The sequence below is a fragment of the Elaeis guineensis genome, chromosome 15, assembly GCF_000442705.2.
Source record: "Elaeis guineensis isolate ETL-2024a chromosome 15, EG11, whole genome shotgun sequence".
NCBI lineage: Eukaryota > Viridiplantae > Streptophyta > Magnoliopsida > Arecales > Arecaceae > Elaeis > Elaeis guineensis.
Genome location: NC_026007.2, coordinates 51,594,037 through 51,608,992, shown reverse-complemented (window position 1 = coordinate 51,608,992; position 14,956 = coordinate 51,594,037). Strand labels below are relative to the sequence as shown.

The following is a 14,956-nucleotide window of genomic DNA, read 5'->3' as shown; positions in this document are numbered from 1 at the left end:
GATACGCGGTATTATGATCCTGCCACAGAGAAAATGTGGTCATAGCTCATGGTTGACGAAAAGAAATTGAAGAACAAAAGAAATTGAAATCTCGAAAGAAACTTGAATTTTCGGAAAAGAAATGAATTTGGCATGAATTATATTGCATAATTGAAATTGATTTTGAATTGATGAACTCTATATGCTTATTTTCTATAAATGATTATTTACTTATATGCCTGATGAAATCTGTTGAGAAGTGATCATTGCTTACTGGGCTGTCTAGCTCATTACCTCTTATTTTACTATTTTTACAGATGTTGAAGAATTAAGATGATACAAGATATGAATGGAAGAGTGATCAGAAGCAGTATCTTCATATTTTTATTTTAGGTTGAAAAGCTTATTAAATTTGATGCAAAGCCTTTGAATTGTTGTTGAATTTATTGAGATATTAAAGAAAAAAATTTAGGTCGTTATGTTTTGGATAATAATTATTGAATAATTATTCCGCTGTTGTTTTAGGATAGCATGATAAGATGCCTTGCATGCTTATGGAAAATATTTTCTATGAGTATGCGGCGGTTGCCATGACCCTCGATTCACAATCTTGGGTCGGGGGCGTGACAGTGATATACCTATGTACATGTATATGTATGCAAACATGTAACTGATAGAACTTTTTATACATTTCCTGGTTTCATGCATGTACATATGTGCTTAAGCTGTGAGAACAGAGTAACAGATGGTCCAAAGTTAAATAATTTATCACGTTACATCTGTGGAGACGGAAAGTTCAGGCCCTTCTCCTCAACGAAACCTAAGAAACCCCTCACACAAACCCCAACCGAAACCTAAGAACTCCCCCTCTCCCTCTCTCAGGTGTTCTCCTTCCCATCAGATCTCTGAAAAGAAGAATGAATGAAAAGAAAAACAAGTGAAATGGGGAAAACATTTTACCTTTCAAAATTTCTGTGGAGCGGCCGAGCAGGCTTTGTTTCCCTTCGATTTGGGGTGGCCGAATGGCAAAGTGGGATGGTGGGAAGCTTGGAGCAGCCGAACAAGGGAAGGAAGAGGAGGAGGGCCGGTCGGGTGGCGAACGGCGTATGGCTTGGACCGCGCGGGCGCGGCATCGACGGACGTGGCAGCAGAGGGGAGCGGCGGACGGAGGTGAGGCGTGGACGGCGGGTGCGCGTGGACGGCGGGTGCGGTGCCGGCGGCGGAGATGGGCCGGGGTCGGCGGAGGAACGGGTGGAAATTAAAGGGGCGGCGGTAGATAGATTAGGGCACGGGAGGAGGGGGTATTAAACGAACCTACCGACGCTTTTTAGCGTCGTTAAAAAGCGTCGATATTTTATTTATTTAACGACGCTTTTGCTAAAAGCGTCGGCATTGACACGCACAAAGTTAACGACGCTTTTAAGCGTCGTTAACGAACGACGCTTTTTAAAAGCGTCGGCAGGTCAGCGCAACCTGCCGACGCTTACCAAAAGCATCGGCAAAAAAAAGTCGGTAATTATATCTTTTTTTGTAGTGTGGTCTCATCTGCCCTTATTTCAGAGTTATCTGGAAAGATGCCATTCCAAAGAAAATAAAGATTTTTCTTGCACTCGCTCTTTAAAACAAGCTTTACATGAGAGAAGTTCTTGGTAAGAAAAGATAGTATGTTAATTTTGGATGTGCTCTGTATATTGTTGATTCGGAATTCATCTCCCATTTTTTAATTAAATGCCCTTTTGTATGAAGTATTTGAATGACACTAATTAAAGATTTAGCTTTGTATCAGAGGATGGCCCGTCACATTACATGATCTTTGGACAGATTGGAGACGAAGATGGATTGATGCTTCGGTTAGGAGAGCAATGGATCAACTAGTGTTGTTTTTATGTCAGAAAATTTGGCATGAGAGAAATGCATGTATTGTGGTCATGGTCAAAGAGTCGGATGGCTGACTTATGCCTTCGCATCCGCATACCTAAGGTATTGTCTGCTTCGATCTCTGATGCGATCACATAAGATCTCATAGTTTTGTCCTTTAAAAGGTGCCTCATGTGAGAGAGAAGGTTGTAATTCATATAAGCCATAATCCCTCTTGACTCACAACCGATATGGGACTAAAAATGCCGTCCCGTTATAATATTAGCCTCCAGTCAAGAGGAAATATGTGTGGGCAGGAAGTATTCTCATAGATGGTACCAATGTTGCAGTCATGGTCAATGGGTCAGATGGCTCAAATGTTGGCTTGTCTTCTCGTCCGCATATGTGAGGTATTATCCGTTTCGATCTGTGACATTGTCGTATGGGGCTTTTCGATTTTATCCTTTAAAAGATACTTTATGTGAGAGAGAAGATTTCAATCTATATAAGTCATATTCTCTCTTGACTCATAACCGATATAGAACTAAAGATGTCATCTCCTTACAGTAGCACATATCTTTTTAAGAAAGAAATACTCAATCTACATGGTGTTTCAAAAAATTTTGTAAAAGTTCTACAGCCGGGAGCATCTTTGTTTGGTGAAGATGTTGGAGGGGCATGCTAACTTATGGCAAAGTTTAGAATTATTGGTTCATTCCATAATGCAACTACGAATCATCTTGTTGGTTTTCTCTACTATAGGAATCTGTGTCGGCTCTTATTAATAATCTTTCATAATTATGATCTATAAAAAAGATGGGTGCTACTTTCTATGTTTTCGGATGATATCCTTATTTTTTATTTTGATTTTTAAAATATATTTTTTTACCGGTCTGCAATCTTCAACACAGCCAGCTCTCCTGTAAATATCCTTCTTTTCTTAACGAAGATGGGTAGCTGATCTATTCCAGCCTCTGCTACTCAAAAAAAAAAAAAAGAAAAGGAAGTTCTTGTTACAATGTGCTTGGGCAATAAGATATTATATTATTAATCCAACAAAAAGTAAGGTTTAGGTTTCTATAAACGTGTCACGACTATGGTGGAGATCGAGAGCTGTCTGTTAAGGTGCTCTGACAATAAGATTTGCATAGATGCGTGAGACGATGGAAAAGCCGGAAGCACAGAACAGGATTCCTTCAGAGCTTGTGTTTCTAGTTTATAATGTTCTCTTCTCTCTAGTTTCTTTATGGCCATAGTGAATCATATCTCTTTTCCATGGGGCGGTAGCGGAGAAATACCTATGATTTGTGATTACAAGCATTGTTCAAACTTGAAACTACTCTATAGAACATGCAATACGGAGAGGTGTGACAACCAACAAACTCAAGTTTCCTCTTGGTAATAATTATCAAACATATTAGTATTTCAGAACATTAATTATTAAATCATGCTAAAATTTGTATATAAAAGAAAGCCCTCACATGACAACTAATCATACTTTTTAGTTAGAAAAAAGATGCATATAAGTTATAACTCAATAATAATAGAAAGTTAGTCACAAGAGTTCTTACATCACGCATAAGATCAAGTTGATTACTAATAGTTTTTACTAGTTTCATTAACACCAAATACAGGAATTCCCTCCCACTTCCCATTTTCTTGAAGGAACAAATGAAGAAATCATCATTCTTTCCGGAAAGAAAATAAATCAGATTAAAGAAGAAGAAGAATGAACAGATCATCAGAACGCAGGAGAAAGAGAAACTGCCACAACAACAGTTAAGACTTCAGATGGATGAACACGGGAGACACAATAGGAAGAAGCAGAAAACTAGATATAGAAGTATATGGTGTTGAAGCAGTTGTATTAATTGCCGAAGTTGGAGAGCAAGCCGGAGATGACCTCCCCATCCACCCGGAATGCCTTGGCCAGCAGCTGGCTGTCCATGGCTGGCTCTGTCCGAAAGAGTGATAACGGAGAGGACACAACCCCCGGGAACTGGCTATCGAATACAGCGACCGCCACGGCCTTGCCCTTCCCCATATTCTTTTGGAAGTGAACGAGCCCCTTAGGAACGATGACCAACTCTCCTCGCTTCGCCACCTTCTGGTACAGCACGTTATCCGTGCTGACAAACCCAACGAGCACCGTTCCCTCGACGACCATCACCAGCTCGGAGCCACGAGGATGGCTGTGCGGCGGGTTCAGACCGCCGGGGGCCAAGTCGATGCGGACAATCGCCATCCCAAGCGTGTTGAGGCCTGGGAACTCGACGACGCTCGCTTGTGTTAAGCCTACGCCAAAGGAGTTGTTGGTGTTGCCTTCCTTGGCCAGGCCATCGAAGAAGAAATCGTCGGAGACGACGGCTGAAACATCCTTGCAGCCGGGGGATTTGCCGGCCGGCGATGGGGGGATGCAGAAGTCCTGGAGAGGGTTGGGGTCGGAGATACATGGGGTGGGGACTTGAAGAAGTGTTAACAGAAGGAAGAGGAGGAGGAAGAAGGGAGACGTAGCATTCAACGGGCTTTCCATGGCTCTCAACGTGCTTGCACTGTGTTGAAGGATTTGATACGTTCCATCGTTTTATAGGAGAAACAAGGGAGTGGCAAGCTAGACTCCAGTAAGAATATCCAAATTATTAAGCTGGTGCAGGCCTTCGGACGCAAGTCTGCCTGCACGCTGACTGTTTCTGTTGGATGACTTGGTTCGCTACCTTTGTTCGCATTTTATTTCTTCGCAAAAGGGTATTTTTGTTTTTGGCCAATATAATTGGTTAGATCGATGGGGTCAAGACAGGGGTCCATTTGGCTCGGGAAGGACGTAACAAAAGGCCTTGGTATGTAATTCCAGCGATGGTGCCGAGCTGGCATGATCTACCATTGCATGGGACAAAAGACGCTAAGCCACCCGTGGAGGTCAATAGCAGGTCCGTCCTATTTTTAAGCAACTGGGTTTTAGGCTATTAGTCTCACTTCAATTCGCAGTCTTAGGAAGAATGATTCAAATTGGGTACTTTGATTTTTTCTATGCAGGCACCAGGCCTGCTGTTTGCCATGCTGCGTCAAGCCGTCCTATCTGTTCATGGATGGATTAAGATATAGGAAAGTGATAGGCCTGGTGGCTGAGCTGCTCAACGATAAATAAAATGCATTTCTGAAGGCAGAATTGGCTTTAGATCAGGCATATGGTTATTCGCGTACGTAAGTCCATAAAAATGCCTTCCCTCGAGCATATTGGGTTATATGTACCAGTTATCGGTCTATGTTTTCCAAGATTTGTGATAGTACTCTTTTTCACCCTCTATTGCGTCAAACGGGACCATGCATCTCAACTAATCTGGTGCAGCTGATTATGAAGTTCTTAGATATAAAAGACTATAAAAATCAAATTCTACTAGAGTTGGCTAAGATCACCAAGCAACTTGCTTAGTACAGATGCAAATGAGTTGGATCGGATCGGATCATGAGTGATCTCGATTCATCCAATTTCTTGATCGGATTCTAACATTGAACATAGGCTCAATTTAGTAGAAAATCGGATCAGGCCAGAATGGATTTAATGTCAAAATTTTCGATCCAATAAGTCATTCGAGAGTGGTCAAGTCCATTCATAACCCAGTCCCAATACAAACAATTCGGGTCTGGGTCAAATCCGGCTCGGATCCTATCTGTATTGTACTTAGTCTAATAAATTCTACTCAAAAAAAAGTAAAAGATACGAGAGAGTGCGGATTCTTCTCTTCAATACAGTATTTTCAGTTTGAGTTTGCATAGATCATTGTGCTCTAGTTTTGTGTTAAGAGCTGAAACACATATAATTTGAGTATATATTTTTGATTGTTATGATCACCAAATCCTCAATATCTCCTACTATAACTTCATATACTACTATAAATTTTGAACAAAAAATAGAGTAAGAGCATGCTTGCAACCTAAACTAGGTCATTAAAAAATACCAACGGACATGCAATTCATTTGAATTATATCTAAAACTATCTTTTTTTTTTAATGAACCAACATGATATCTTCTAAAAGGAATACATAAGGAATGGGGTTTTGCCGTTCAGGTCTGTATACCTGGTTTGGGTCGGGTCCAATTGGATCAAGTTATTGAGCAGAAGATCCAACACAACTCAAAAATCAAATGGATCGGATCAGGTTAGAATTTAGAAAACACAAATCTAACCCAGAAAATAGAATAGATCCAATTTTAAGATCAGACTCGACTCTATGGGTCTTTTAAAATGGTTCAAATCAAATCTAAACAGATTGAATCAGATCGAGTCATGGGTCAACCGATCTATTTGGAACCCCCTTGCTTAGATAGCATCAAACCTTGTCACTTAGGCAAGGGGCGGGGTTTCAATTCCAATTGATGCTATCCTCAAGAGATGGGTTTTGGGTAGGAGGTGAGATTTGAGTTAGAAAGAGGGTGAGCCTTGGAACAATACCTATAGATCATTAGTTTGAAATATAAACACAATCTCTTTGTACTGGAGTAAGGCAACATATATCTTAACCATTCCAGACCTCACAGTGGCAGAAACCTCATAAATTAGCCACTTCTTTTGAGTCTCAAAAGAGAGAGAGTTGGTCATGAAACATGCAGTATGCTAGAGAGGCAAATTTGACGCTTGAGTTGAAATTTCCCATCCTAGCTGGTTAAGCATCATCTAGTTGTGGCTCATCCTGGACAGCGATGACGACTGTAGAATCACACAAGTTCTTTTCCCTTCAAACCTTCCTGGCTTGGCGCACTGGAGGAACACTGCTCCTTGTTTCCTTTCCTTTTCCTCTCCTCTCTCCTGCTCGCTCCCTCTCCATCTTCCTTTCCCTTCTTGTTTCTCTTCTACATCTTCCTTTCCCTCTAAGCCGTGAGAAGCGGAGCCCAACCGTCGGGCTCGCCGAAGCATGAAAGAGGTGGGAGCAATGATTAGAGTTTAGGCAAAGTATTGGGGACCAGCGACAATGGAGCCAAAGCCAAGCATTGGAGAATTGGAGACAAGGGATCATGATGGATCCGAGACATTGATAAATGAGTTGGGCCTTCTATTTCTTGTGGGTTGGCTGTTGTCTGGACCAGGCCTTGATGCTTGGTCCATTAGACTTCTTTGCCGTTCCTTATTCTGTTTTTCCCTTTTCTTTGTTCTTTTTATTTCTTTTTTCTTGTTCTTTTTTGTTTTCATTTCATTTATCAATGAAATGTGGGATGCTTGTTACTGTTTCATATGAAAAAAAACAAAAAAACAAAAATCTTTCTTCCATTAAGGCAATATCCTAGTTTTAGGCGCACTCCCCTGTTTTGGTTTCTTTGGCCTAGGAGAGGCTACTTCTTCTTCTTCTGATGAACAAGACAGATTTCTTGAAGGCTAGCTAATGCATCCTACGGTTTTTATTAACTATTTCATTGTTTTGATAAACTAGTGGTGAGATATTAGCTATTTGCTCAAATTTAAATTTTAAATAAAAAAATTCTACATAACTCCATTCAATATTAAGGGTTCCTGGTTCGCAATCGAAATCGAAATTAAAATCAGAATTAGAATAGATTGGAATGAAAATCGGAATGATCAAATTCTCCAAAGCATTTGATTTATCATTAAAATCGGAATCAGAATCGGAATAGATAATTTTTATTGTTATTGCTTAGTTTATTTAAAGATAGGAATCGAAATCAACTCAAATTTTCGCTTTTACACTTGAACTTAAAATCTTCAAAAATTGATTGTTTTCAAATATTTTTAATATTTTCATCTTATTTAATACTAAAATATAATTTGTTAATTTAAAAAATTTAAAATTAAATATAATTTATTAATTTAGAAAGTTTGTCTAACAGATCAGTGGTGGTTCTCTCCAACATAGTTCTAAAACTTTCACTATTGGATATCAAAAATATTTTTTTAAAAAATTTATATATATTTAATATGATAACTAGTTAGATTTTTTAGTAAAGAATTTACTAGTTAGAAGTATTATATTTTTTTTGGATAAAGTGAGAAGGATATACTGATTTTTTGATTTAGAGATAAAAATTATTTACATTGTACTATATATATTGAAAAATAAGAAGGATATACTGAATATATGAAAATATGATATATTAAAAACTAAGTAAACCCCAAAGTTAATACAGACAATTCTGCAAAGCTAAGTGTAATGCATTGAGAAAATCATAAAAAAACCTAATCACCAAAAATCAAGGCCACCATAGTGATACTTGCTCTGTATAACAACATATAGAAATGAAATTTCATAAAATCTAATAAAAAAAGTTAAGTACGCCATCAATAATAACATCATACAAAATACTAATATCTATAATCTAACCCACCAATGCCCGAGTCAAGAAGGCTAAGCATGTACTGCCTCTTCAAGTGTGGTAGAAGGGAGAAGAATACTGCACTCTTGCTAGGCTCTAATGCGAGAACATCAGCCGCCACCACCAGTCAATGTCTCCAATGTAAGTAGCTCTTCCAATACTCTCGCTGCATTCTTCTCAGCCATCTCCTATTCATATGCCATTGCTTCAGCTATGGTACCAAAACGAATATCTATGTGCGACATAAATATTCCCAAAGTCTTAGACATGGCCTCTAAAGTCTTCTTCATAGATTCGGATTCTTTTGCCATCCTTGCCTCTTTCTTTTAGATAACTTTTTACTTCTTTACTTTTCTCGAACTGTTACTAGATGCCCTCTCTATCGAAGGAGGCTGTGTAACCGAGTGGCCTCCATCGTTCTCATCCATGCTAAGGTCTACTGGATCTTCATCATCCAAAATAGTTGCCTCCTCTCTCTATATATTCTCAATAGCCTCTGTAAATGTCTCAGCACCCTTTCCTGTCGCTCTGTCCTTCCCATGGATCACTTCAAGTACATCTAGATGAGAAAAAGCTACTTTCCACTAACCTTTGGCGGACTTATACACTTGTCATTAGAAAACCATATATATTGAGTAAGAGATGAAAAATAAATAAATATTATTTGAATTAAAAAAATAATATTTATAAAATATACCTTACATCACTCTATGTATCATGTTTTATCAAAAGAGATCATCTTCTTTTGGTCATTCCACGTGCATCCTGTTTACGATAATATCTCTACAATAGCACTATGCTTTTGCTTTAGATATTTTATCTTAGATTTAATATGTAGAGTAGCCTTCAAACTATAATCAGATAGTTTTTCTTCAATCATTTTCTCTAACTTATTCATATATCCATTCTTAAAACCATCCTCTTCTTTCCAAATAGGATCAGTGGACAACTCCTGAAGGCATTCTACTAACACCACATCCTCATCATTTTTTCATAAGCGCTTGTCCTTTCCTCTGCCATGATTAACTTGGTTACATTCATCAGATTCCACCCTATAATAATTATAAATCATGACTTTATTGATTATACTAACATACTCAAAGATCTTCATCCAAAACATGATAGACATGTCATTTTATGTGGACACTGGTAGAGGTATCATAATGACAACAATCATATAAAGAAGATGTTAAAATAAAAAGTTGCATGCATATCTTTCAACAATCATGTATGAATACAAAGCAAGACAACTAAAAGACCAAACTTATATGTAATCCTTGGGCAAAAAGAGCTTGATACTACCAACTAAAACCAAGCATGCTGGGTATATACTTCAGTCCTAATGAAAGTGTGAAAGGAGGATAAAATATGCACTCAAAAATAAATCATAACCATAAGGAACTCCCTAGTAGGTTTATGAGGGCACATAAAATCTCCCAATTAAGCATTTATTAGCTAAAATTGTATTCCTGACCAACAACTACGGAGCAAAGATAGGTGATTGGCTGGCCTAGCCATTTGTTAAATTTTGATCACATCATATCCTGAATGCATTGCTATAACTCCAAAGAAATGAAACTAATATTCTGCCTTTTGAGTGTAGAAAAATTCCAATGCCAGAGTTTTAATGCTTCCATTCTGCCTTTTGAGGCTACTCGTGTCCCTATAACTTTGCAAATATTAGAGTGTTAGGATTTGACATCGTGAGATTCAGTCCTCATTGAGTCCACAATGACGTTTGGGACGACGAATGAAGTCCAACGAGCCCAAGATCAGTCCAAACGGAGATCAGATGAAGAAAATACGCTTGATAGAAGATAGTATGAAAATCGAAGCAGCGACGAACTAGTGGAGGCCGGCGGCAGTGCGGGCTTGGCCCGACAGCCGGGCCAGTAGCGCACTGGGCCATGCCCAGGCCCTGCAAGGGTGTCAGTGGGGGGGGCGCGATGACCGGCCCCGGCATAGGCCCAGCCGGGCGCGCGCGCAAACATGGCCTGGGCCCAAGTGGCATGCGCGGGACATGCCCAGCACGAGAGCAGGCATATGCAATTGCGCGCGTGGGTGCCGAGCAATATCCCAATCCACGGTGGATCTGGCGGTGCATGGTAGGGCGCATGGACTGGGAACCCATTTCCAATGCGGTTCTTGCGGTCCACGACGGACTGACGGGTGTTTCGAGCTGCTTTCTCATGGTCTATAGGGGTTTTCATAGACCAGACGCACGATCGAATGGCCCAGTGAGTGAGCAGTCATGATCCAATGGTGAAATGGCTTGCTATGTGCTATCAGGAATCCGAATTCACATAGAAATCGATCTGAGGTCTTTAAAAGACCCTGTGGTGAAACAAACAGCGGATCGAGGTAGTGGTGTGTTCAGTTGAGGATCCAGAGCAGTAGCAGATCAAGAGGAGCCGACGAGAGCAGAGACAGGGGTGCTTCAGACAGACTGTCAGACAGCGAACAGTGATCGCTTCAGAGATTCAAGAGAATCTTCTTAAAAAGAAAGTTTTTATAAGGGAGAGCTTCTTGTGAAGAAGAGATTGGATGTAGAAGGGTTGAGAGTGTAATCTCCTCTTGTAATTTTTTCTTTTTCATTGTGAAACTTTCATGCCCCATGGAGACGAGCCTTTTGGCTGATCCATATATTTAATTATTTCTATTTTATTTCTTCTTTCTTCCTGCTGTGACTTATAGTATCGAAAAAGTCCTGTGGAGGTGGTGTCCTGGCCAGACATCCTCAACAAATGGTATCAAAGCGAGGTGGTACTAGGATGCAGATTGCGACGGTGATGAGCAAGATTGAAAATGGAGAAGACATGCCCAATCAAGATAGAAATCAACAGGTTTGATAGAAAGAGCAATTTCTCTTTGTGGCAGGCAAAGATAAAGGACGTGCTCATCCAGTAAGGGTTGATCGATATTTTTTTGTGCGAAAAAAAGCCGACTACCATAGAGATGTAGGATTGACGGCGGCTCCAGATGCAGACAGTGAGTACGATCTACTTGTATTTAGCAGATAAGGTGGTGATCCATGTGCTTGATGAAACTTCTCCGACGATGCTGTGGTCGAAACTCGAGGAGTTGTATATGGCAAAGTCTCTCACCAACACTCTCTTTCTCTAGAGACAGTTCTACCAGCTGTAGATAACTAAAGGACAGAGCATGCAGAAGCATCACAGTCACTTTCAAAAAATTCTCACCAACCTCCTCAGCATTGACGAGAAAGTTAAGGAGATGACCAGGGCACTGATCTTACTAGCATCACTTTTTCCTTCGTATGAGTCTTTGATGACTGCTTTTCTAGTAGAGAAGATCACCATCAAAATGGACGAAGTCACCATGGTGATTCTTCAAAATGAGATTCTCAGGAGGGAGAACCTAGCTTCGAGCTCAGGTGGCAACTCAGCTTTAATGGTTTCTGAAGGAGTAGGAGGCAGTAGACGAAATGACAGGAGATCACGACGAGGGCGGTCCAAGTCCAAGATGAGAGACTTGAGCAAGACCAGATATTATCGATATGATGAGTTGGGGCATCTAGCCAAAGATTGCTCTCAACTCAAGGATCGGATAAGGGCTACTACAGCGACGGCCAGTAACGATTCAAGGGTCATGTTCTGGAGATATTTAACGAGATATCTACTTCTTTTCAGCAATGAATTTTAGATTCTGCATGCACCTTCATGTATGCTGCAGAAATGAGCAATTTGACTCTCTAGAGAGCAGTGAGGGCACTATTTATCTATCAGATGGATCGAGCTATGCGATCAGAGATATCGAGACAGACAGTTGGAGGACACATGATGGTGCAGTAAAAAGATTGGAGGAGGTCTGATACATATTCGATTTCAGATGAAATCTTATTTCATTGAGCAGACTAGATTCGAGAGGCTACAGAACGATAGTTGGTAGAAAAATTCTGAAGATGTTGCACGGTGATAGGATTATTCTAGAGGGGAGAAAAGGATGAGAGAACATTACTACCTGACGGAGAGCTAGTACGAGGTGGAGCTTCCAGAGTCAAGAGAAGCTCAGAGCGAAGTGGAGCCCCAGATGAAGGTAAATTAGGCATGAGATGCGAGACTCAAGAGGATGAGAGATGATATTGCAGAATGAGATTTCTATTACCGTAGAACGATACCCTGATCAAGTCTCAGGTCAAGAGGAGCACAGTATTCGATGAAGATAGGATCGAGCAGTCTGACTCAACTCTCATATCTATCCATCCATGATCAACAAACAATTACCCCAGAACATAGGGGCGAAAAGATTTAGAACCTCTCAAAGTTAAGAGGAAGTCAAATGTCGAGTCAAGATGGAGATTATTAGGATTTGATAACTCAAGATTCGTGTTAGATGTGTGCCCTAGATGCCAGATTGATTGACACATTCCTGTACAAATCTAAGGACAAATTTATAATTTTGACTATAAATCAATAAATGGATTATTCTTCTATCACATTGTGTACATTGTGTCTGTGATACATCCTTTGAGTTAGTAGGAATGTCAATTTATATTTTTATGAGTTAAAAATTTAAGGCATGAATTTACATAACTAACTCATAAACAGCTCCTGACCATAGGATCATCATGAGGATGGTGATCGATCCGGAAGGTTGGTGTACGATCGCTTCCTTAGGGTAGATGTGTCTTGAGTCTACGGTGTGGAGATATCGAAGCGAGAGTACAGATATTCATTGAGAATAAGAGTACTGAGCGTGACTACCTTGAGCAGTCATAAGAAAGTCTACCTTCTCGTCGATGACTAGCTCGATGCTATAGTTGTGTGTCTAGTTCTTTGACCTGAGGTGCATCGACAGTTCATCTTGAGTGTGTTATAGTTTGACTACACCATAACTCGGTCTCTTAGCCATTCAAAATCCTGAGATGTATGTTGGCTGTAGCATATTCATTATAGGAACTAGGTCGCACCAAGATGAGATCTATCAACCTCGATAAATGAGAGAAGTAGTCCTATGATGATCTAAAGATCGAGTTCTTAAGTCCATGGCTATGGTAGAGTAAAATAATGGAAAAAGAGTTTTTCATTGGAATTTCACATCAGACTCGGATCAATCGATTGATTCATATGACTGATATTGGGTTTGACGAGTTCACCTTAACCCTAATTCAGTCGGGACTCATGATAGAGGAATTCAATCACACAGATAGCTGCACCGAGAGGTTCGTCTTCAGTTTTGATGGGTTGCCACCACATACTGGTAGGTGTCACTGATGAATTTTGGATGCAATTAGAATGATATTGATGATCGATCATTCTAATTGTCTGAATCAAAAGAGTTCTGGTCTATCGAAAGGACTTTCGATGATGTCGATGATAAGATCACGACATATCTCATTATCATACAGAATTGAACCTAACTAGGTCATACAAACAAGGGTTAGGGTCTGGATGTCATCAATTGGGCTAACCCAATTGATTTGGATAAGATCCAATTAGATTCAAGAAAATCGTGCTAGCACACGATTAAGCCTAACTTTCTCCTCGTGTAATTTTTTCTGTCTCTACTGAGCCAAATGTGATTTGACTCATCCAGAGAACCTTGGAAAGGTTTCTCTCAATCTAAATGAAGCTTTTTCAGCTCAAAAAAGGCTTGTCTTAATTCATGAGATGAATTTAAGACAAGCACCTGTTAATTCCTGTCACCTGCCAATTTCATTTTAGGACATTTGTCAAAAGTTGACATATAGATCTTAAATTGAAGGCCACTTGGCAAGAGCTTATTAGAGAATTTTTATAGAGCCAAACCACATCAAATTGGGTGCCATAATCAGATTATGGCGCGAGCCCAATTGGATTAAGTGGGCGCCCCAAGTGGATAAGGTTGGAGAGTCTTGATAAGATTGGACTCTTTAGCGCCAACCTCTCTTTGTCCTTATCCAGTGTTGGCGCCAACTTTGAGATAGAGACTTGGGTTCTTATCTGATGTGATCAGATGACATCAAGCAACCAATCAAAATTTTTTTAAAATTTATTGGAATTTTTTGATTGGTTGAATGATGTGGCACTGCGCAGCATACAGGATCTATATAAACCCTTCTGCGCCTAGGGTTTTAGAAAAAGATTGTTTTATGCACCAAACCCAATAGCTGCCATCCCCTCCCTTCTTCTCTACTTCCTTCCTGCTCTCCTATCTCCCCTCTTCATGTCCAAGGAGTTGGACGTTCATCTGGTGCAAGAAAAAGGCATGGTGATGCCTGGAACAGGAAGGCTGCAAGACATCTTCGAAAGGCTGCTGCTCCAACTTTAGAAGGAGTTCTGAAGTACTTCCAAATCATATAGAAATCTGATTTTTGGAGCGTAGATTCATTAGAAAAAGATGTTCCAGGTCCTACTCGAGTGGATACCGATAGAGGCCATACACTTGCGTGGCTACATCAGAACCTCAGACTGTGCTGAGATCATCTACAGGGTAATCAGATTACCCTTGAGGTATGTCTATACTTCTCATACTTTTAGATTTAATTTTAGATTTTAAATATCAGATAATAAAATTAGATCTAACAGACATTAGATCTGAAATAGTGTAGAATAAAATTTTTAAATTATTCCATCCCAGATTTGATGAAATCTGGAAGATCCTACAAAGAAAAAAGACGATTTTTCCTTCAACTGATATCAGAGCTAGATTTTTGGCTCTATTTTAGATCTAATTTAGATCTAATTTTTTATATTTATTTATCTGATATTTAAAAAAATTTAGATATCACATCAGATATGATAAGATCTGAAATTAAAATATTTAAAATTAAATCTAAGAAGATCTAACATGCATGAG

At 39.7% G+C, this 14,956-nt stretch overlaps 1 protein-coding gene across 1 annotated transcript; it reads right to left on the bottom strand.

Moving 5' to 3' along the window:
* Positions 1-3,427: 3,427 nt before the first annotated feature.
* LOC105057994 (germin-like protein 3-7) lies at positions 3,428-4,381 on the bottom strand. Its single transcript, XM_010940745.4, has one exon. It carries the CDS (start codon positions 4,367-4,369, stop codon positions 3,704-3,706), a length of 666 nt encoding a protein of 221 aa, XP_010939047.1. The 5' UTR covers positions 4,370-4,381; the 3' UTR covers positions 3,428-3,703.
* Positions 4,382-14,956: the final 10,575 nt, after the last annotated feature.